General features: G+C 37.0%; 2 protein-coding genes across 5 annotated transcripts; both read left to right on the forward strand.

Moving 5' to 3' along the window:
- Nucleotides 1–9,187: 9,187 nt before the first annotated feature.
- On the forward strand, nucleotides 9,188–16,766 carry LOC149936869 (uncharacterized). Of its 3 annotated transcripts, XR_016482349.1 has the most exons (5): nucleotides 9,188–9,379; nucleotides 11,400–11,506; nucleotides 12,611–13,591; nucleotides 13,651–13,826; nucleotides 13,894–14,233. XR_016482349.1 is itself a non-coding variant. In XM_090181412.1 (4 exons), exons 1-4 carry the CDS (start codon nucleotides 9,320–9,322, stop codon nucleotides 15,395–15,397), a joined length of 564 nt encoding a protein of 187 aa, XP_090037538.1. In that variant the 5' UTR covers nucleotides 9,188–9,319; the 3' UTR covers nucleotides 15,398–16,766. The 3 variants fall into 3 exon arrangements, 1 of the variants encoding a protein (XP_090037538.1); XR_016482348.1 differs by having other exon boundaries at nucleotides 13,651–14,233; XM_090181412.1 differs by lacking the exons at nucleotides 13,651–13,826; nucleotides 13,894–14,233 and adding an exon at nucleotides 15,065–16,766 and having other exon boundaries at nucleotides 12,611–12,674.
- Nucleotides 16,767–16,866: 100 nt separating this feature from the next.
- On the forward strand, nucleotides 16,867–21,300 carry LOC149936870 (uncharacterized). Of its 2 annotated transcripts, XM_090152765.1 has the most exons (3): nucleotides 16,867–17,627; nucleotides 17,936–18,201; nucleotides 19,774–21,300. In XM_090152765.1, the coding sequence occupies exons 2-3, from the start codon at nucleotides 18,002–18,004 to the stop codon at nucleotides 20,039–20,041; spliced, it is 468 nt and encodes a 155-aa protein (XP_090008891.1). In that variant the 5' UTR covers nucleotides 16,867–17,627; nucleotides 17,936–18,001; the 3' UTR covers nucleotides 20,042–21,300. The 2 variants fall into 2 exon arrangements, with proteins under 2 accessions (XP_090008891.1, XP_090008890.1); XM_090152764.1 differs by having other exon boundaries at nucleotides 16,867–18,201.
- Nucleotides 21,301–23,103: the final 1,803 nt, after the last annotated feature.

Here is a 23,103-nt window from a genome sequence, read left to right on the forward strand (position 1 = left end):
TGGAACCTCGTTTTTCAATATCCAAATCTCTGAGCCAAATATCGCGTAAAGAAAATAACAGTCAGTATTTTATCAAGCAATTTAGCATTTGGCAAATGTGCACCGCTCTCTACTACGTCAATAAGGACTCTTTTAAAATAAGCTTTCACTTTAGGATCAGTTCGGTCATTTGGATGGGATTGTTCGCCTTCGACGTCTCTCGGGGCGCGTCGAGTGAAGTCTTCGACGCCTCTCGGGGCGCGTCGAGTGAAGTCTTCGACGCCTATCGGGGCGCGTCGAGTGAAGTCTTCGACGTCTCTCGGGGCGCGTCGAGTGAAGTCTTCGACGTCTCTCGGGGCGCGTCGAGTGAAGTCTTCGACGTCTCTCGGGGCGCGTCGAGTGAAGTCTTCGACGCCTCTCGGGGCGCGTCGAGTGAAGTCTTCGACGCCTCTCGGGGCGCGTCGAGTGAAGTCTTCGACGTCTCTCGGGGCGCGTCGAGTGAAGTCTTCGACGTCTCTCGGGGCGCGTCGAGTGAAGTCTTCGACGCCTCTCGGGGCGCGTCGAGTGAAGTCTTCGACGCCTCTCGGGGCGCGTCGAGTGAAGTCTTCGACGCCTCTCGGGGCGCGTCGAGTGAAGTCTTCGACGCCTCTCGGGGCGCGTCGAGTGAAGTCTTCGACGTCTCTCGGGGCGCGTCGAGTGAAGTCTTCGACGTCTCTCGGGGCGCGTCGAGTGAAGTCTTCGACGTTTATTCTTTCAAAATGTTCGCTTTTCTACATCCAGTTTCTTACGTCGCCGGCTTTTACCTGAAACGAAGGTATCTAGAGCGCGTTGTATTCAAGAACGTCAACTTTCGAAACGCTCTACCGGAAGTAACCTTTTTGAAGAAGAAGTTGAAATATTTCGCGGTCGTCCTCAACATGGCATTAGTGGTGGTTTTCCTAATAAGGCTGATCGCCCTTTCGCTGTTCTATTCAAATATAGCCGCGTATTCATTTTCTTCGATCAATTATTATTTGATTATTATTGGCCTTCATTTATCGATCCCCTTTTTTAATTGTTTAAAACCCCTATAAATAAACTATAACATGCCCCCTTCTTTTTACCCTCAAAAATACTTTTTTCCTACCCAAAATAAACTGACTCTTACCCCTATATTTACTTAAAAAACTTAGAAATAACACTATCTATACGAAAAATTTATTTATTCTATCCAGTTGAATATTTGTAGCCGTTCTTCAGTTACAATCAGTTTGTTCCATGGCTTCCCAAGTCCTCGAAATTAATAATTCCAACCAGTTAAAAAGCGCCGGGGAGAAGGTCAAATTTGGAGCCACGTTCAATTTGACACTTACGTGAAATCAATCAAACAAATCTGGGTAGTGAAAATTACCGATAACGAGTGGAAAGATGGAACTTGTACCTGCCCAATATATTTAAAGAATTACCTAATGGGTATCGCTATAAGTGAAAATCTCTATACTGTACCAGTTGAGGCAAAGAGTGTACCAATAGGACAAAAACGTAAGCGTGGGCGACCTTCAAAGGCAAAGAAGGCTCTCTTGCTAAAATAACTTGAATTCATATATCGATTTTTAATTTTTTAATTGCTTAAATTCTTTAATTTTCATGGTTCAATAAAGAAACTTTAATAGGTAAATATTGGGGTAAAAGAAGTTTATTTTGGGGGTAGCAAAAAAATGTTTGGGGGTAGAATAAGATAAGTTAAAAAAAAGGGGTAAAATAATTTATTATCATTATTATTTCGAGTCCATTTCAACCATGGTACTTTTATTTGTGGTTTGCCATTCTTACTGTTTCGGAGCTTATCTCGAAGACTCGCAATCGATAGAAATTTCCACAATTCAGTCTTGTAAACAGAAATTTTTCAATGCTCAGGATTATTTTAAGTAGTGCAATTCTTCAATTTCATTACTTCTTGTGGTTAAAATTTGGAACGATACTCTTAATTTAGTGATGGCGTCGTTCTTTTTATTAATCAAGGCAAAAAGATTGGAATTCTGTCCCCAATTTTTTTCTCACAGGTTAAGTTTCCGTTGTCAAACTTGCCACCATTTGTATTTATCCAGAAAAAATTAAGGTTCAGGTAAATTGAAATTTATTAATTAAAAAATTATGGCTAATATCTTTGAACCATAGAAAAAGAAATTAAAACATTTTCAAACGAAAATCGATAATTTAAAAAAATATTTTTGGAGTGGTACCAATACCATTTTATAGAGAAAGAATCAAGTATAATTATTTTCTACTCAAGTCAAATACCAAATGGAGTATTTTAAACTTCGAATGGTTTAGTGAAATATTTTTGCTTAAAAAAAGGGACAATAACCTGATCAAATACCAAATAGTATTTCGAATACCAAATTATTTTACGAATTTGGTGTTTGTAATTTAGTTTTACTCTGCAGCTCTATAAAATGTCAAAACAAGTTAAGACTAGTTAATCTAAACAATAAGATACCTTCCGATGACCTAGAAACACTGCAATCAAGGAACATCCAGCTGTTAATAGATTAGTTTTCAGAACTATTTCAAATACCAAATATTTTCTACAAACCTTTACGGAAATTCGACTATTTGATCTGGATTGTATTAGCGAACACTATCAAGGTCGAATCGATTCGACTAATCGAACATTGGATTTAGTATTCGTTCGAATTATTCGATGTAATCAGAAATTTTGCACACTCTTAGATATTTTACAGACAAGGCACTGAAAAGTAGCACTTTCTTTAAGGGTAGCGGTATGTATAGTCAATAGGTTATTACACTATATATTTTCAATAAATTTAGAAAACACTAAATTAATAGTGATTTCAATTATAATAATAATAATAATAAAAGTAATTTGTTAGGCTAATACCCAAGGCACCACCCTAGGCCCAAGTCATCTAGCAAATTATTGTGCCTTTAAACAGCTGGCCGGGTTACAATGCGTAGGAGGGTGGTAGGAAGCCCTACATGCCACGCGAGCCAACAGCTACTATTACCGATAACCTCAACAAGTTTTTAAGGAATGGGAAACAGAAGAACTCGGAGGAAAACCCCTTTAACCAGTGGGGAGAGAACTTGCAAACTCAACGCAGAAGGAGTAGTTCATTAACCCTCTTACATTCTTTACAAAAGCAGTGAATTTTGGTTTTTGCCAAAATAATATAAAAATAATTTCTGTGATTTTAGGCTAAGCACACTTTTAAAAATCTTAATTATTTAATGGTAAAAGAATCGGTATGTGACAACACGTATAAGGAGGTAAATGATCACCACGACGTTTTCATTAAATTCAAGTACTTTTTCGTAGATAATGCATTTCTTACCGTTGAATCATTCTGATATTTTCCGCTTAACTGCAGCCGGATTTACTATTATTCGGAAATAGATACTTCCCACGTGCGGTGAGTAAAGATACAACAACCTTTTGGTAATTTTTTATCAACGATTGTTCTCGATATTTATATTCAGAAGATCCTAAAATGGATCCCGAATTGCTCGTGTTAAAAATAAACGTTAATATAATTTATTACAGTTTCAACGCGTAACAAACGCTACTTTTAAATTTTCTTATTCTGCGGCAGAGATAGGAATTAATTAGTTTAAAGCCGATGTTTCGAATCGTGTAAGCTTTTACTCGCCTCTGGTTAGAGACAAATTATTTGAGGGTTGTTCTAAACATTCATCTGAGGGCAAAGAACGTTACTAAACAATCACATTTAGACTACGCCAGCTTAAGTGAGCACTGGAATACTTTCCCTCAGTGCTTTAGGCTATGTCATGCAAAGATATATTTGTCTTAGGATACGGGAGAGGCTGCCATCTGGTGAAATATCTTAGTACTATAACCATAACAGTTGAATTAATAGTATTTATGGGTATTCGGAGAAATTGAAGTAAAGGTTCGAGAGTTACGCGAAACATTTGAACGGCTACGTGTAACATTAGTCCGACACGAAGTTCTAGGCAATCTATCATATTTCTATTTTATATTTGTTACGTTCGTGTTTACTTGAAATTGGTCCCTTAATAATTCAACAGCTGGTTTTAGAAACATATTTTACTGTGTAGTTGTATTTCGTGTTTAAACCATTCGAGTTTATTATTAACAAAGTAAGACATTAACTTGTGAATGTGCTGAGTTGACCTTAAATATAATCCGATTCTACAGCATTGGTTTCTAGTTAAGAGCTCACCACGAAAGGATAATTCATATATTTAGGTCGTATTACTTAATAATGCATACGCCATTAGTTAGTCAACTTTTCAGGCGTAAATGAATTCCAATTTTCTTTCATTTTTATACTTACTTTTAATATGAAATTCGTATATGCTTAAATCTTTTATTTGGACAAGCTTTGTTTTAAACAATAATGTTCCACCATTTACCTTTCACGCAAATAATATTTATTCCACCATCCCATGTAGCACAGCGCTGTCGGTTAGTAGTCGGTTAAAGGTCGGGTTGGTTTTGCCGTCTGAAGCCGATTACAGTCCAATTTATTTACTTTTGGCCATCGGCGGTTAAAGTGGTCACTAAGCAGACGGCCATTTCAACACTCCCAATTCAATGTATTCGTATGTGCCGACTAATTTACCATCGCTGATTAAGATACCAATTTTATAGTCGGCATTCGTAACCCCAATTTTGATAGTACGAGAGGTCGGCTCAAGCGACCATCTATCGACCTCAAGTAAATTGGTCTTATGTCGGTGAAATTAACTGACATACGGCTAGGCAATCTAAGACTGATCTTGTGGACGTTTTAACCGACCTTTCCGTTTTATATGTCCCTGTTGTTTACCAACACGGTTTCGGTTTACCATGTTACAGCCGTCATTAACGACCTTAACTTTGATATACGAAATGTCGGGTTAAACAACGATCTGCCGACGTAAAATAAATGTCCCTCAAATTTTGATTATGAACTGAATTGCTGATAGGTAATTGTCGACTTAATTTATTGATGGTTTTACCGACTCAGGAATTAGAGTCTGACTTGAATGCGTGAGAGTAGCTAAAATAAGATAGAGGATATGCTATTTCGGTAAGCGTCAGCGACAATTTGCCACCCATATAACTAGACAATTTTATATAGTTTGTTTAACATTTATTATATCCTTATTTAAAAATAGCGTTAGATTTTCTCATTTAAGAGATATCTATATTTAAAATGCAAAATTTATTTAAACAATCTAATCAAATTAGTGGAAATAATAATTTAATGTGATTAATTGGATTGATATTCATAAAATTTTAGTTTTAAACATATTTTAATTTACCAGTGACATAAATCTGCCTAGATACAGAAGTCAAACTTTGGGGATAGCATGGTAAAATGCAGCCCGAAAAGTGTCCTTCAGTAATTCGTCCATGTCGCGCCCAAGAGTTTTAGTTTTACTTTACTCGACCGTGTTAAATTTCTGGTAATGATAATTTAGATAATTTTTCAAATTTAAGAAGTTGAAAGATAGCAGTGAGTTATTATATTCTTTAAAGACCAATTTTTTTTTGTAAAAATAAGACAAAGCCATAAACGGTAAGTCACCCGTGACTGGTAAATTTTAGCCTTTGTTTTATCAAATAATCATTTTGTAATATAGTTATGCAAATTAATCATAATTATTGAGGTTTGTACTCAGTTTTCCTACATTTAACTACCAAATATTGATTCGAAATATTTTAAGTATTTTTTTTAGCTGGATGTAGTTCAGGTTATAATCTTAGTACAAAGCTAAAGCGCCGGCGAAAGACTACTTACGTGTAACCGTTATACGATAGAGTTTCGACTGATCGTTTCAATTTATTATATGCTTTATTATTCTGAAGAATTTTTTATTTATTTTAGATTTTTTTTAAATGATTTGAATGTTTTTGACGCATTTTTTAAAAAAGTTTCCGGATTTTTGAAAGTTTTCAAAACATATATGCTACCACTTTTTTAAACTCGAAATTTTTTATTATTTCAGTTATATTCTGAGTTGTTCAATCTCTAAACTTATCCCTTTGCATCTAAACCAAACTTTCATTAAAAATTATAAGAATTATTTTTATCACTGATTATCTTTAGATATAAGAAAATTCAGACCTGAATAACCATATAAGTTGGCCCTTGGAAGCGCTAACATCTCCGAACTATGATTTTAATAAAAATGGGTGCTATTTACTAACTTCAAAAGGTTTTATTCTAAAAAATATTCTTGTAATAAAAAATAGCCGATATAAGCAGGGTGCAATAAGAAAATTCTATCCTTACGTAGTTTAAATTCAACTTTTTACTTCATTAGTCGGATAAGGTAAATTTTAAGCCTTGCTGCGGTGTGTATAAGTTAAAAATAATGGATTTCAACGGTAACTAGAACTAAACCAAGAAATGTCCCTTAAGTGTTTTAAAAATGTAAAAATGAAATGTATTTTCTTTTAAATTGAATTTTAGCACGACATTAAAATGCTCTTTATTTTTTTAGATCCTCTTATAAAATTACTATATAGATTTATCTACAAAAACATGTAACCTTCAGAAGTGTTGTTAAATTATAAATGTTAATTTCGGACATACGGCGTTTTTGCGCCTTTTGTAGTTTAACACGTACGTAGCATAGTCTATAGTGTAAAACCAAGAATGTATTGAAGTTACTAAGAATATTTCAGCATAGCATTTACCCCATATACCATCCTCACAGCTTTTGTGGAGAAAGTTCGTCTGCGTTTAAGGCGCATTCAAGGTCATACCATATAGCGAACTTGAATGGGAAAGCGGACGAATTTAAGCTACAAAGGCTGTGAGGATGGGAATCAGAATCCTGTAGTCCAATATTCTTAGTCACTTCAATACATTCTTGGTATAACTCAAATAGCCTGTACTGTCCCCAACCAGAGCATCCGCCGCCGTTTGTGGAAATAGTAACTAAAATCCCAATAGTGGAAGGAAGCCCTAGTGCCAGAACAACGAATTTGGAAAGTTTATCCGCAGGATAGGCCTATTTGTGAATATAAACATTAGGTCAATGGTGAAAAAATTCCCTTTCCTTGTGACTTCCTATACTTCCCGATGACGTAGGGGAAGTGACTCTTCACAACATCTGGGAACGAAATGTTCACCCCCTGAAGAGGTGTTCAGACTAATCAGCTTTTAAAGGCCAAATAGTTAGCAGTGAGTTATGTAAACGTGGTTACACCTATTTCGGGTAAAATTTGATTGTGATATACAACTATTCAGTCGATGGAATTTCTGACCCGGTAATTTTGAAACATTTGCTTGCTATCTAATATTGTTAATATCGAAATAGTAGATTTAATAAAAATTAATAGGCTACATCTAATTTTTTAATTTCTTAGTGGAAACAGTGAAGAAGATAATAATAAAACGAATAATTACGAATCACAAAATTGAATATAAACAGAGTCTGAATGGTTCTTAATTTTGGATATCGATCAATTACCAAATGTATTTATACTATTCAGGTAAGGCAGTATGACACTTTTATTTGGACGCGGCGTGACCCCTTGTTTACCATTATATAAATGGCAATCCGCTAAATTATCTCCGCAAAAACACGAGAGGAAGTTACTTAAATATTAATGAAACACACGAATGTAAAAACCGTTCGCTCTTCGCTTCTCTAATGACATTTTATCGACACGCATTTTATGCTTGACCCGAATGAATATTATCTTTAACCAGCCAAGGGTTCCCCGTTAGTTTCCCGGCTTCGATTTTTAGAGAGGCCAGAGCCGCTTCTCTCTCAGACCAACGGATAAAATAATATTTGAAGAATATTGACTCACCCTGTTGGTAAGTACAATGTATAGAAATTGAAGATAGTTTTGATTTGTGGAAAGAAACAGTTTTAAGGGACCAGCGCCACCTTATTCCAAGTATCACCTCCTTTGCGTTTTAACTAATAAAATACGTATAAACGCTCCAATATTGTTATTTCCGTTTCGGTGTCAATTTCGGACGCCATTTTCTTTTAAAAAGCCTCGCCTATACCTAAGCCACCTGCAACACCACACAACGGAAGACGCAATAACCAACTATGTCGAAAAACGGAAACGCGCGAGTCCGGCGTGTGCTTTAGGTCGGTTGCCATGGCGGTGGACGTGAATAACCTCAAAGTTAAAAATTTAATTACCAAACAAATTTTGAATATTTATGAACGCGGTTTCCGCTATTCGAGCAAAAAATTTGTGGTCCTTCCGTCAAATATAAAAATTTAATCTGGAGGGTGGTCCTTTAAACGATTAAATTTAAGGAGTAATATTTTATTGTTCGAATTTTCTCTGATAATTTTAAGTTCAAAACAGTTAACGTCTACTAATCATCGCTCATCGAGCCGTGCCGAGGGGGAGAAAATCCACGGGGATCGAAGGAAAGGACCCACAACTATGTACGTTAAGGACCCACCGACTTGCCCTTTACCAGCACCCTCATTTGGAAATTTAATTACATAATTTCCCACGAGGGCCCAAAATGTCTCTACCTTTTCGTGTGTTTTTCCATTCTTTGTCTTACAGTCCATAGATGGTTCCATAAGTCTATAATATTGTTCCATAAGTTTGTCACATATATTTTACTGAGAGCTAGTAACGAAGTGACGTCATCACCAGAAGAAAATCTCCCCCTAGTGAGGCGCTGTCCAAGACTACGTAGTCTACGTGTGACGCAGGAGCAAGTGGACGCAAAACGGCGACGAAGCCTGTAATGCAGTAAATGTTTTGCATGTGAAGAATAGGAAGTGTCATACTTATGTTACAATATTATACACTTATGGCAGTTCTCATCAACTTAATATTTTTGTATATTTTTTTCCCACCACTATTCCCATATTTTACTTTGCGTTGCTACGCAAATTATGCAAAGAGCTTTGAAAATTATAATGATTAAGCTTAGTTTCTCTTTTCCGTTTAGTAAGTCGCAAGCCAGCCTTCCCGCACGGTACTGACGATTCCCAAATAGTGCGAAACTAGTCTACCGTTGAAAATTCTGTCTATTTATTTACAATTTAATTCGTATTTGACTCGACGATCTATTTGGTCTGAGTTTTGCTTCTTTATTTTATCCTCGAAGACCTATTGGTACGAGTTATTCGTAAGTTTTGTAATTTCTTTAAATTTGTTTAAGGTCTATAGCTTTTTTCCCCTTTTCATGATGGACTTTTCTACAGTTGGTTCTTATTAACTTAGTCATCATACCGGTGTTGAAAAAATAATGCAGTTGTAAATAAATCTGATCTGAGAGCACTTGTTCGTCTAAATTTATTACTATCAAAGGATTGGGTTTAGTAAGTGCGTAGCATAAAAAATAACTATATTTGTTCCTCGTAGAACATGATTTCCACTGAAGATATCATCCGCTACAATCCTCCTTTGTATGGCTTTGTCTCAAATGTAAGATCGACATATTTCCTTACTAAATAAGATTGTACTTTTTCATTTTATTTATGTTTATAAATACAGATTGCTGTTTTTGAATTCGGGTACACGACAAGTTACCCTCTGTAACGTTTTCGTCTTGTAACTCACAAGCCTTTTCGTTGTAACGAGATAATGCCTTGCTGAAGGAACGACGAAAACGTTATGGAGAGTGGGGTGGCTAACTCAGGGTCATAGTGCTTTTGAGATGGGAGAAAAGTTCTTTCTGTTAACTTGGTTTCTGAGAACCTAAAAGGTCACTAGAATACAGAAAAGTACCTATTTTGGTTCAAGATCCCTTATTTACCCTCAAATCGAGGCTTAGACTACATTTCGGTCATAGCCGGTTTCCATACCTTTACTTGAAATGCTTATTCTGCCGTATCGCGTATGGTCAGATCACTCTGACCTAAGGGCAACAAACGCAAGAAGAACGCAGCTAGCCTTTAAACACGCAAACGCCGTGTTGTGCACGAATTTCATTGGCGTCTAAACAATGAAAAATGTACAAAAGAAAATGCACGACTTTTGGCGGGTTGCGTTCCCCTTGTGTGGGGTTATGTGTTTGTTGCTCCTAGCTCTGACGGCTTTTGCCCCGCATACGAGATAAAAAATGCCCTCTGCCCGCGCTCCCTTCCCACGTAGTTGTTTGTTAAGTTAAAATAGGGACGTCGAAAAAAAAATATATATATATATATGAGCGCGTTTTGCAACTTCGTTCGTGAATAGGTTTATTTTAGATACAGGTAATTGATCTTAGAATATTAAACTTGTTCTTTTTAACGAAGTAAATTGACTTGTAGTGATAATGTGGGAAGATCCCAGTCGTTAAGCCTAACCGTCGTAAGAGCAGAACCCGTAACAAACGGAAACGGATTTAAAACTACTGCCGTCGAAAACACATCGTCGCGTTCTCATTTCTTCCCCTCACCAATGCGCAAAATGCATGCGTTTACTGTACCATGATATATCCAGGTAACTATAATTAATCCAAGGGCTCAAAGTGATGGTTGAGCGGTTCGTCGAAAGGCTTACCCGGTCAGTGTTTATCTAGATTTACCCAAACTTAAGCTACATTTGATGTAAGAACTTTCACTACTTATCAAAATTAGGGGTTATCGGTGCAAATAGGAAAGCAACACGACTGATTGGCCTGAAGTGTAGTTTGCTATTTTTATGTATTAACGGGAGTAGAAACTAAATCAACGTGAATTAACTTCGTTGATACACCATAAATTATCCCTTCAATATAATACTAATAGGGTATTATAAAATATGATATAATATAAAATATGCAAATTAATATATAAAATATGCAAATTAATATATAAAATATGCAAATTAATATATAAAATATGCAAATTAATATATAAAATATGCAAATTAATATATAAAATATGCAAATTAATATATAAAATATGCAAATTAATATATAAAATATGCAAATTAATATATAAAATATGCAAATTAATATATAAAATATGCAAATTAATATATAAAATATGCAAATTAATATATAAAATATGCAAATTAATATATAAAATATGCAAATTAATATATAAAATATGCAAATTAATATATAAAATATGCAAATTAATATATAAAATATGCAAATTAATATATAAAATATGCAAATTAATATATAAAATATGCAAATTAATATATAAAATATAAAATATGCAAATTATTATATTAAATATTAAATATAACATGCAAGCTAATATGTTAAATATATAATATAAAATATGCAAATTAATTTGTTAAATATATTGTATAAAATATAAAAAGAAACATATAAAATATATAAAATATATATAATATTATTGTCATAATTGATATATTTTTAATTTATTTATTGAAAAGAATTATTGATCATGGCGAATAGGCTACACTATGACCTTAACTCCGAGAAAAGCTTCGCAAATTGCACCGCGAATACGTTCTACATACTGTCGTAATATCATCTGGTGTAATCCATAGGTATATTTTGTTATAGGAACAATTAACCGTTTGGGACGCTGTTAAGATAAACGGTATTCAATACAAATTAAGGCCTTACCCAAGAATGCTACAATATGTTCTAGGAAATCTCAAGAATATTACGTAACTATCCAACATGTTTTCTTGCTAGATCCATTATTTATCTTATTATTTCTAAAGGGGCTCGATTGGAACCCCTCCTGATGTTAATAAACGCGCTTGCTCTGCAGCGCCATTCTCCGAAAGTGAGGGATTTTGAAACTAATTTTCCGTACTAGGAAATAAAGGGTCGTAATGTTTGTCTACTTGAGTGACTGGTGGAACTCTTTTAATTGGGAATTAAGAAATGACGTAACGCTGAAACGGTTTTTAGGAGTGGGGGATAAGAGTTGAGTGCATGATAGTTAGTTGGGTCATTCAGATCTTAATTTTTCGATATCTCAACATTATCAGTTAATCAGATCAGGTTATTCTTTTATATTCCCGTCACCCAGCAGTCTGATTTAAAACTGTATCTGATACATTGTCGCAAGTAACCGATCTGAACTTCTGTGCTATGATTTATATCACCAAATTCATTTTCCTGAACCGTAATTTGACTTATACGTTTAGGATTTTTAATCCTGAGAAAAGCAAATAAAAAGGATCAGTAATTAACATTTTGAAAGGAATTTAATAGGGGGATATGTAAAAAGGGAAAATTGTGAGATGTCTGAAATCTGCTCACTATCCGTCTGTTGCTTTACAGATAATTCAGATTTCTTTCGGGTTTTAACTATCGGATTTGCCTTAACTGATCTGATAATATCCGACCGAAAATGTGGATAATCTAATATCTGAACTATCTAACATTTTTCCTTGGTTCAGATAACGCAACTGTTATCGATCTGGAGATTGTGTCTTTTAGATCAAGAAATTTTAACCGTTTGTGTCATTTGCTTGAAGTGAACTGACCGAGCGAAAAGTTCTTAGAGTTTTATTATATAGATAATCGTAAATGTCAATAACTATTCTAGGTTACTGTCAAAATATATCAACTTACTGTTCATCGACGTTGTATGAATAGATCGTGAGTGCAAATTTCATGCCCCTCTCTTATGAAAACTCACTACGTCCCAATGTCGTCTGTTCCGTCGCCTTCTCTAGACTATCCGTAAACTCTAGTGCTCTGTTCAAAATTGTGTGCATATATTTTAATTTTGTAACTTTTTTCAATTTTCTTTCCAGATTAGTACCGGTAACCCCAGGCGGCAGACTTCAAGAAACGACTGTTTCATCTTTTATCAAAGGAGTAAGTTTTGATTACCAATGTAGCTGTGTTCGGAAACAATTCACGGCGACTAGGGTGTCACATAGGAGCAACAATAACAGCACCCCACATAAGGAGAACGCAATTACCCATCAAAAGTCGTGCATTTTTACCTCTCCGAGGGGACAAAGTCCCCTAGGAGGGGTTATACAACGACCGTGTCTGTCTGTGGGTCTGTGGGTGTGTCTGTCTGTCAGGACTGCGAACGCGTTCGCATTTTCGGTGCAAAGTGTAATCACTGCGTACGCAGTTTTTCAAAGGGTTGGCAAAACCACCGTGTGACGGTGAGCGTTAACGGATGCATTTGCGGTTTGGTTTGGATGGTGTTTTTTCGCTCACCGTCGTGACAGTTTGGTGTATTACGGTTTTTGTAATGTTTATGCGTAGGTTGTGAGTGTTGAATTTGTTGTGTTTGTGTTTATATGGGCGTTTTCTCTCCAACTTCTTCTTAATGACTTTGGGACGGACCGAGTGCTGAGTGTAATGCTACCTCTCAACGTCCAATGGCAGGGTTTCCACCAGTTGTACACGGTATTCGTCTTAGTATCAATTTGCGATCGCATCGGGCGGGATTTGAACCCGAGAACTCCTGATTGACAGGCGGACGTTCTACCACAGAACCACCGACACTTGTTACGCCTTATTGAAAATTAGACCTTCAGCTTTATCGGAAGCGTATTTAATAGTTTCCAAAATTTGGTTTAATTGAAATAGAATTGAAATTGAAATTATTGCATCGAAGAAATTCTAATTTAGCGTTTCTCTATTGATTAAAAACAAATGCGCCACCCAAGTTTCGAACCCAGACCATTCGGCTTGGTAGTCGAGCGCTCTACCACAGAACCACCGATAGCTGCTTTGATTCACTGAAATTAAGACATGCATCGTAAGCATAATAGGTAATAAAGTCTTTTTTTATTAATGAATTTATGAAGGCCTAATCTGGTATTTTTTAAAGGTTAAATCTTGTTTTAGCGCAGTCAGCCGAGATTAGAGGGTTAAAGGGTAGACCCTGTGGGTGGTCCACTTTCTTAACGACCTATATATAGTTCTGTTAATTCAAAGGAGATAATTTAACGTTAATTGCTTTAAGAGGTGGCGGTTAGTCAAGTGGCTCTCTGTGCTTTGTTGATGGTAAGGTTTTTGCTTCTTGTAAATACATTTGGTGTGGATATTTGGATATCTACGATTTCTAACGCAGTCAATGATTTCTTGGGTGTGCGAGTCATTATATGATATTGGAAATTGGACGGCATTGGTCTTTTTCATGTGGTATGCGTCACAACGTCAACAGGAAGTGAACGAGTCGTCCACTACCAGATATCTACGGTATCTTCATCAAAGGCGAGTGTTGAAATAAAATGAGCGTTAAAGATGTGGCAAGTATTTCGTAAGCGAGTAATTCCAAAAAGCCTCTGTAGATATTTCTTTCATTAAAATTTGCTTCGTATTATATTTAACCGATAAACTTGTTCTGTAAAAGGGTTTAATTCAATTGTGCATTGTTATAGTACGTCTAACTTACTGTTGTAACTACTTAACTTATGATATTCTGAATAAATTAAAATTGGTCGTTTCGTCTCAATTATTTTAATTATAATTAAAATTTTATACCGGGCGGGATAGAAATGGGTTAATATTTTTAACAAATAACTCTAAATTGCGGAGATATATCTTTAAGGGTTATCTCGAGAAATTAATACCACTAGGGACAATTCTACCGAGGAGAGGTATATTTTGGCTTGCCAACTTGTCTTGCGTACATTTTTCATTGGTCAGACGCTTTAGCGCCTGCTGCCGTCGGAAGGGGAAAATTCGGAAATTGTATTCCCCCCGCCCGTAAAACGTTCAGCATAAAGGCTCGTCGAATGAAATTTATACACAACACTACGTTAGCATGTTTAAAGGCTAGCTGCGTTCTCCTTGTGTGGGGTGCTGTGTTTGTTACTCACAGTCAAATCTGCGCCATCCCTAACAGTGTTGTCTGGGAAATATCACAGGCGCGCGCTCCAATCGCCGCAGAAGACGTACGTTTTAAGGAACCAATGAGATTTGATTTTTTAGGGGGAAAGAGCTCTTTGAGCATGAGGGAGATAGGATGCAAAGCTAAAAATCGTCCCAACCTTTTCGTTAAGTATAAATACAACTTGGTTTTGCTATGAATAAAAAGTAAAGAGTACAATTTGTACATTTTACTTCCATATGTGGTAAATTTTGAGCCATGACGGGAAAAATACACACCAAAGTATGTTTTTTAATAGTAACTTCTCTCGTACCAGTAAACTTCTGGTAGCATTGAATTAGTAACCCAACGTAAATTGTTGACGGTACCTTTGACATTTTGACCAATAAATTTAAATGATTGTTTACAGGATATAAATGTGGTTACGCTTCAAAGTACGAGTATTGAATTGGAAGAACTGCTTTCGGTGGCTCATATTTCTGAGCCGTTCTCTTTGGACGGAATCAGTATCTATTCTTGCTTGGACGGTCAGACTGCATTGGACGTGGTACTCTTGCCGAACGATGGACTGGGGGCAGCCGTCTGGAACGGGCTTCTTCTTTGTTACGTCCTGTACGCGTTGCTCAGCTCATTGGTTTTCGAGGAATTCTTTGATAGGCACCGGAAAAGGAACACGATCGGAAACATCGCCTACAGTTTCTATTTCTTCGCGTCGCACTTTCTTCTCAATCGTTTAGTATAATTTCGAACCTTTCTTTGTTGTGCTATAAATTTAGAGGTGGGAACCACATACCAAATGGTGCCACCCAATGACCTCCCACATTATGCTAAACTCGATACCTACCTACGTATATTTTTGTTCATTTATTTTTTGATATATTCTGGAAGAGTTTATGTATAAGTGCTTCCAACCGATTCTCTGTTGCGTTATTTGAAAAGAAAAACATTTCGGATAGTTCAGTTATCAAATTATTCGTGTTTTCGCTCAGATATTATCAGATCATTTGATATTGGACAAAATGCAATCAGATAGTTTAAAAGCGTAAAGTAATCTGTATTCATTGTAAACCAACCGACTGATTGAGATCAGATTTCAGATGGCTCACAGCGATCTTCTTATATATATTCCCCGAATAAATTCATTCCACAATTTTAATTACTGCTTTTTTTAATTTTCTGAGATTTTATATTCCAAGGGGTTTCTTTTCACTTGTTCCGGGATTTCAGAGTAGAGTAAGTAGAGTAACGCTATGTCATCATTTTACTCCGATTCAGTGGTGGCGAAAAGTTTGAGTCGGAGTTAAAACGTTTTTCCAAAATGGCTTTTAGTCCGAGAACAGCTGAAAAGAAACCACCTATTAAACCTTTCAATCAGATAACTGCTCAGCAAACTGAATTTGGTGATCAGTTCGGATCGGTTACTTGGGATAATGTATTAGATAGAGTTAGAAATGAACTTGCTGGGTGAGAGGAATATAAAATTAAAACCTGAAAATTACCACCCTGAATAACCTGATCGGTTGGCCGTTAGAAGCACTAGTAAAAATAAAGAAGTTTCAAACCTATAAGGAGTTTCCCACAGTACCTGCACATCCGTATAGTACGAACTAACCTAAAGACCGGAAATATTCTTACAAATTTGAGTTTTGACTAAGAGTTCCCCCCTTAATTAGTTCAATTGTGAAAAATATTTGAGGAGTTCAGTAATTGCACACTATGCAACCACGGTGTCATGATATCAATAATTAATTGATACCCCTAAACTGGACCAAAGGTGATTTCATAATAGTAATGAAATATTTTATCTAAACGATTTTAGATAAAATAATGGTTTACCACCTTCAAAATGCCAGCATCGGACACAAATATCGAGAGGCAAATGTCATATCGAAAACATTATCAAAGCTGATATATTTTTTGGTGGGGTGAATTAGAACAATCTCAGAATTGCCCGAAAATTTCCCTGGAGGCGTTGCAGATTGAAAATTTTAAATTTCGGTGATAATTTGGTTTATATCACTTAGCAGTGATTGTAATAGATGATTTTGGAAAATCCATCCCATGATCCTACGGGCTTCTGCTTCACTGCTTTTGACTATTTTTAAATATAAGTGCTAAACCATACAAGTGTTTTCTCGACGTGAAGTACCTCTTTATTCAACAGATTTCAGTAGCGTCGAAATCAAAGCAAGATATCTAAGTGAAATTTTTCCCGAGAACAACATATTTTATGTGGGATGTATAATTTAGGTTAAAGTTCACCAAATAGAGTATACAAGTAGTCTATTGTTAATAATAATAAAGGGTTCTCTGACGACGTTATTGTTTCGCTATTTGGATTTTTAGTTTCCTTTGCCATTAATAGCTGGCACCACGTTCTCCAGTAAAGAATCGGCTAGATTCATTGCCATCTCTAATAACAAGGGCCTTAGTATAGTCAGCGACATAAACTACAATCACGATCGTGGTACAATCAGCCTTCCACCAGGGCTTCCACATTTGATATCTAAAATTTCCCTTTTTTCAATAATTTAATCGAAATATCTTATTTTCCCTTTTTTGACTTGGAAATTCCAATTTTTTATCCATCGCTATATTTTGGAGCTTTTCACACTAATTTATGTAAATATTCCGTTTAATTCTGCAAATAATTTCAAATATAAGGTTTTTTTAATTACAAAATTACTTACATTTGAATAATTTAGCCCATATATATGTCGCAAAAGTATATTTAAATCATTTCAACAAAGGTTATCACTTGATTAGCTGTTCAAGAAGTAAACGCAAAAGCATCAGCAAGATTGTTGCTGTCTGGTTGGCTTCTGGGAGCGGGACTGATTCTGAACAGAGCCTATCTGGCCAATCTGAAAGGAGAATTGACGACCGGGAAAGTTCAAACCATCGACACCATCCCGCAGCTACTGAATCGCAGAGATTTGGTGATACACGAGGACATATTAAACTACTACGCAGTAAGATATATCTAATAAATAAATCTTTCAGTGTGTAAACAGTATTGATATGGTATGTACAATCCTTCTGTTATCATTCTTTATAATATTTCCGCGGATCATATAAAAAATCATTCACCCTAATTATAAATAAATACATTCTTGATTCAACAGTTCTAGCACAGAACTAATCACGGGTTTATAAAAACTTGAAATTCGGTTTAAGCATATGCTGCATATCACTTTTCGAAATTACAATTGGCAACAACGGATTGAGTCCTGAAAGAAACACTGAAACACACTCCGATTTTGTATTTGTCTGATAACAGGATATCAGAAGACTTTGGGACGTTACAGAGATTCTTAACAGAAGCCAAGGTCTTAATTTGAACAATATGGAGTTGTTCACTAAAGCGATAAGCACCCGGTCAGTGCTCCTCTCTTTGTCTTCTCGCCATTCCATCGTGCACGATCTGAGCGACCACTGCGAGAATGTCTATCGTGGTCAGAGAGAATATTCCCCAATCACGGGACACCTTCTTCTATTACGCAACATCAACCTCAGCTCTATCCTCATTGGAAATGCTCATTATCTGTTAGTATTAATATTTATTATTTATTTAATAATAATCAGCTAGTGACTTTTAAAGCCTTTTAAATCAGGTGGCCAAGTTACATTGCGTAGGAGGGTGGTGCCAAGCCCTTCATGCCACGCGAGACAACGACTCCCTACACTAACTATTACCGCTAACCTCGACAAGTTTTTACGGAAAGAGTAAACCGAAGAGCTCGGGGAAAACCCATACACCAGTGGGGAGAGAACTTGCAAACCCAACGCGGAAGGAGTTGTTCCAATTTTTCACCCAGTGCCACATGCTTAGAAAGAAAACGGCTCCTCGTGCTTATCACTTTTCCCGCCCAACTCATCTCATATCATTATTATTTGTATAAATAGAGTATCAACTCTATTTAATGAAATCACCTGTACGTGAAATCGAGTATAGTTGCAACTTGTCATAAAGCGGTTAAAGGCTATAGTGAGTTTAGGGAGCTGTTGGCTCGCGTGCCATGAAGGGCTTGCTCCCCGGCCACTTGAATTAATGGCTTTAAAAGTCGTTTGATGACTTAGGCTTAAGGTGGTGCCTTGGGTATTAGCCTAGCTGATTATTATTATGATGCCGGAACTTGAATGAGTCTTCGCTGGACATTCTCGGGCCAATTGAAGAGCGACAGTTAGAGCGTCCTAAATCTACGACATCCACGTCGTATAACGGTGATCTATCCTCGTTTTAAATTCATTAGTCTTATGTAGTAATTTATTATTCACTCCAAGTGACCAATTATCAGGTTTACTATAGGAATATTACGAGATAAACATTAATCTTTCTTGAAAACAAGCTCGTTCGTATAGGCTCCCACGGATTTTTAAAAAGACGTTTCGGGAAAAATAACATTACTAAGCGAGATATTTCAGTAAATTTCAATAAGTTTTTACGTTTCAGATAATTATGCGCGGAATACGCGTGATGAATTTTCGGCTTTGATACCGTGCAAATATTCTCAATTTAGAGGGAAATTAGCTTCCATTGAAAACTGCCTCGAGCCCACGAAGGTTCAAGTTTCATTTCAATATCCAAGATGGATACTTCTCCCGGTCAGTCTTTAGAAACGAGTAAACGTAGCAACAATTCACCGTGCGGGAGAACGTCATTGCGTTTGTGATTGATGCAAAATTCTTTGGCGTTGTAAGGATTTTGAACCAATGAAAAATGGGAACCATATTAGCTTCCATCTTTAGCCTAATTTTTCCGAGTTCAATTTCAAGAATAAACCAATTTCCTTTATGGGGTCAGTTATTTTTTAAACTGTGTCAAGGGAACCAATTTTTTTTAATGAACTATACGAATTTTAAAATTTGAGCCTCGTCACCAAGAATGTATTTTTATTTCGGGAGAATGACTATGTTGATCATGATCTCTTTCTCCCCCGGCTGGAGTTCGGGAAAGACGTTAAGAGTTAGAGAGCCAATGGCATATCGGCTTGATTTGGTTTTCTTAATGGGGAAGGAGCATAAAAGTATTGGGCGCCACGCTAAAAATCACCTCAAAAAATACATTATTGGTTTGTATATTTCAATTAGTATTACTTATTAAATTTTCTATTTCAGTGTATCAAGGTACGTCGAGACAACGCAAGGACGCCCGTACGAGATCTACCGCGAGAGTCTTCAGTCGCGTGACCCTGTTAACCTAAACATCCCGCCGACTACAATCAAAATGTGTTTTCTTCTACCAATATTCAAAACCTATTTCTGCGGACTGGTCCTTTGCGTATCGGCTTTTAGTTTCGAAGTCGCATCTCTAATTCTGCACTCGGTTAAACAAGGAAAATCTACCCAATGCCGCCCACATAAATTAACGGTCTGCCTTCATTAATATTTGGTCGAGATCGCACTTAGCATTATTCTATAACTATAAGTCTTAAAGTGTGTCCTTTTATTTATTAATTTATTTATTTATTTATTTTTTTGTCATGGTGCTAAAAACTTGAGAACGCTTTGAAACTTTAACTCAATGTTCAGGGCCTGATTTCCAACTAAACGCGCCTAATTCCAAATACCTGACATGGTTATTAATCTAATTCAATTTTACTCATAATTCAATTTTATTTTACTCGACTTTGGACTTCCCTTATCTCCTCCCTCGCGTTCCTTGCGCCCGTCCCGACATTTAAACTTTTTACGCGTTTGTGTGAAATTCGTAGAAGGGGAGTTAGTGGGAAAGACAGGGACTTCGTAGAAGGGGAGTTAGTGGGAAAGACAGGGACTTCGTAGAAGGGGAGTTAGTGGGAAAGACAGGGACTTCGTAGAAGGGGAGTTAGTGGGAAAGACAGGGACTTCGTAGAAGGGGAGTTAGTGGGAAAGACAGGGACTTCGTAGAAGGGGAGTTAGTGGGAAAGACAGGGACTTCGTAGAAGGGGAGTTAGTGGGAAAGACAGGGACTTCGTAGAAGGGGAGTTAGAGGGAAAGACAGGGACTTCGTAGAATGGGAGTTAGTGGGAAAGACAGGGACTTCGTAGAAGGGGAGTTAGTGGGAAAGACAGGGACTTCGTAGAAGGGGAGGTTTAGTTGGGTTTTTTAAGTAGTTCAGGACTTTTTGCGACACGTGTTACATGTGTTATGTTTTTCCTACGCGTGTTGCGTTTTTGATACAGCGTTTACCTTTCTTACGTAAAGACCCCGGGCGAAGCCGGGTATTAAAGATAGTATTTTATGGAAAAAGGGGAAATGGTATGAGCGGTCTCGAATGAGGCAATTGGGCGCATTCACGATGCCTAACTAATGTATATACAACAGGGGACAAGCGCTGCCATATATAGACAGCGAGAAAATTTGCAATCGATTTGTTTTCAAGTGTGACACCCGATCGGAAAACTATCTAATTAAAATTTTATATGAAAAAGCCTATTTTAAATCTAATGTTAATTTTTACTCTACAAAGAAAGCATTGTGACTACATTTGACAGCACTTTTCATCTACCTGACACCTGGCACTACCCGCGTTTTTCATCTATACAGGGTGTCTTCATTTGATCGTCCCAGGCATTTTGCTCAAAAACTATTATTTCTAGAAATGTGAAATTTTCACTATATACTCTCTCAGTGGAGATCGTTGTTATTTGTAAATTCCTGAAAAATCGTGAAATTTTTCCAGGTTTTAAAAGTGTTAGTTTTTGAACGCTACGCGGTCGAAGAAAATTTTTTTGTAAATTATTTCATAATAAAGTGCACAGAATAAAACATCGACCATAAAATATTATCTGTATAATTTTTTCTCAATGCGCTGTGAGCGAATTCCAGAAAAAAGACTATCCCGTTGCTCAGTGAGTTGAGAAATTCTTTTTTCTCACCGCGCTGTGAGCGAATTCCAGAAAAAAGACTATCCCGTCACTGAGTGAGTTGATAAATTCTTTTTTCCCACCGCGCTGTGAGCGAATTCCAGAAAAAAGACTATCCCGTCACTCAGTGAGTTGATAAATTCTTTTTTTCCCACCGCGCTGTGAGCGAATTCCAGAAAAAAGACTATCCCGTCGCTCAGTGAGTTGATAAATTCTTTTTTCCCACCGCGCTGTGAGCGAATTCCAGCAAAAAAGACTATCCCGTCGCTCAGTGAGTTGAGAAATTCTTTTTTCTCACCGCGCTGTGAGCGAATTCCAGAAAAAAAGACTATCCCGTCGCTCAGTGAGTTGAGAAATTCTTTTTTCTCACCGCGCTGTGAGCGAATTCCAGAAAAAAGACTATCCCGTTGCTCAGTGAGTTGAGAAATTCTTTTTTCTCACCGCGCTGGGAGCGAATTCCAGAAAAAAAGGCTATCCCGTCGCTCTGTGAGATTAGAAATTCTTTTTTCTCACCACGCTGTGAGCGAATTCCAGAAAAAAGACTATCCCGTCGCTCAGTGAGTTGAGAAATTCTTTTTTCTCACCGCGCTGTGAGCGAATTCCAGAAAAAAGACTATCCCGTTGCTCAGTGAGTTGAGAAATTCTTTTTTCTCACCGCGCTGTGAGCGAATTCCAGAAAAAAGACTATCCCGTCGCTCAGTGAGTTGAGAAATTCTTTTTTCTCACCGCGCTGTGAGCGAATTCCAGAAAAAAAGACTATCCCGTCGCTCAGTGAGTTGAGAAATTCTTTTTTCTCACCACGCTGTGAGCGAATTCCAGAAAAAAAGACTATCCCGTCGCTCAGTGAGTTGAGAAATTCTTTTTTCTCACCGCGCTGTGAGCGAATTCCAGCAAAAAAGACTATCCCGTCGCTCAGTGAGTTGAGAAATTCTTTTTTCCCACCGCGCTGTGAGCGAATTCCAGAAAAAAAGACTATCCCGTCGCTCAGTGAGTTGATAAATTCTTTTTTCTCACCACGCTGTGAGCGAATTCCAGAAAAAAAGACTATCCCGTCGCTCAGTGAGTTGAGAAATTCTTTTTTCTCACCGCGCTGTGAGCGAATTCCAGAAAAAAAGACTATCCCGTCGCTCAGTGAGTTGATAAATTCTTTTTTCTCACCACGCTGTGAGCGAATTCCAGAAAAAAAGACTATCCCGTCGCTCAGTGAGTTGAGAAATTCTTTTTTCTCACCGCGCTGTGAGCGAATTCCAGAAAAAAAGACTATCCCGTCGCTCAGTGAGTTGAGAAATTCTTTTTTCCCACCGCGCTGTGAGCGAATTCCAGAAAAAAAGACTATCCCGTCGCTCAGTGAGTTGAGAAATTCTTTTTTCTCACCGCGCTGTGAGCGAATTCCAGAAAAAAGACTATCCCGTCGCTCAGTGAGTTGAGAAATTCTTTTTTCCCACCGCGCTGTGAGCGAATTCCAGAAAAAAGACTATCCCGTCGCTCAGTGAGTTGAGAAATTCTTTTTTCTCACCACGCTGTGAGCGAATTCCAGAAAAAAAGACTATCCCGTCGCTCAGTGAGTTGAGAAATTCTTTTTTCTCACCGCGCTGTGAGC

The sequence above is a fragment of the Leiobunum rupestre genome, chromosome 7 (assembly GCF_980474605.1).
Source record: "Leiobunum rupestre chromosome 7, qqLeiRupe1.1.hap1, whole genome shotgun sequence".
Taxonomy (NCBI): Eukaryota; Metazoa; Arthropoda; class Arachnida; order Opiliones; family Sclerosomatidae; genus Leiobunum; species Leiobunum rupestre.

Coding starts and splice junctions, on each gene's coding strand:
- LOC149936869 (XM_090181412.1), top strand. CDS start 9,320: ATGATTTCCACTGAAGATATCATCCGCTACAATCCTCCTTTGTATGGC. Junction 9,380..11,399: donor TGTATGGCTTTGTCTCAAAT/GTAAGATCGACA, acceptor ATTTTGTTATAG/GAACAATTAACCGTTTGGGA. Junction 11,507..12,610: donor GGAAATCTCAAGAATATTAC/GTAACTATCCAA, acceptor TTTTCTTTCCAG/ATTAGTACCGGTAACCCCAG.
- LOC149936870 (XM_090152764.1), top strand. CDS start 18,002: ATGGAGTTGTTCACTAAAGCGATAAGCACCCGGTCAGTGCTCCTCTCT. Junction 18,202..19,773: donor ATTGGAAATGCTCATTATCT/GTTAGTATTAAT, acceptor TTTCTATTTCAG/TGTATCAAGGTACGTCGAGA.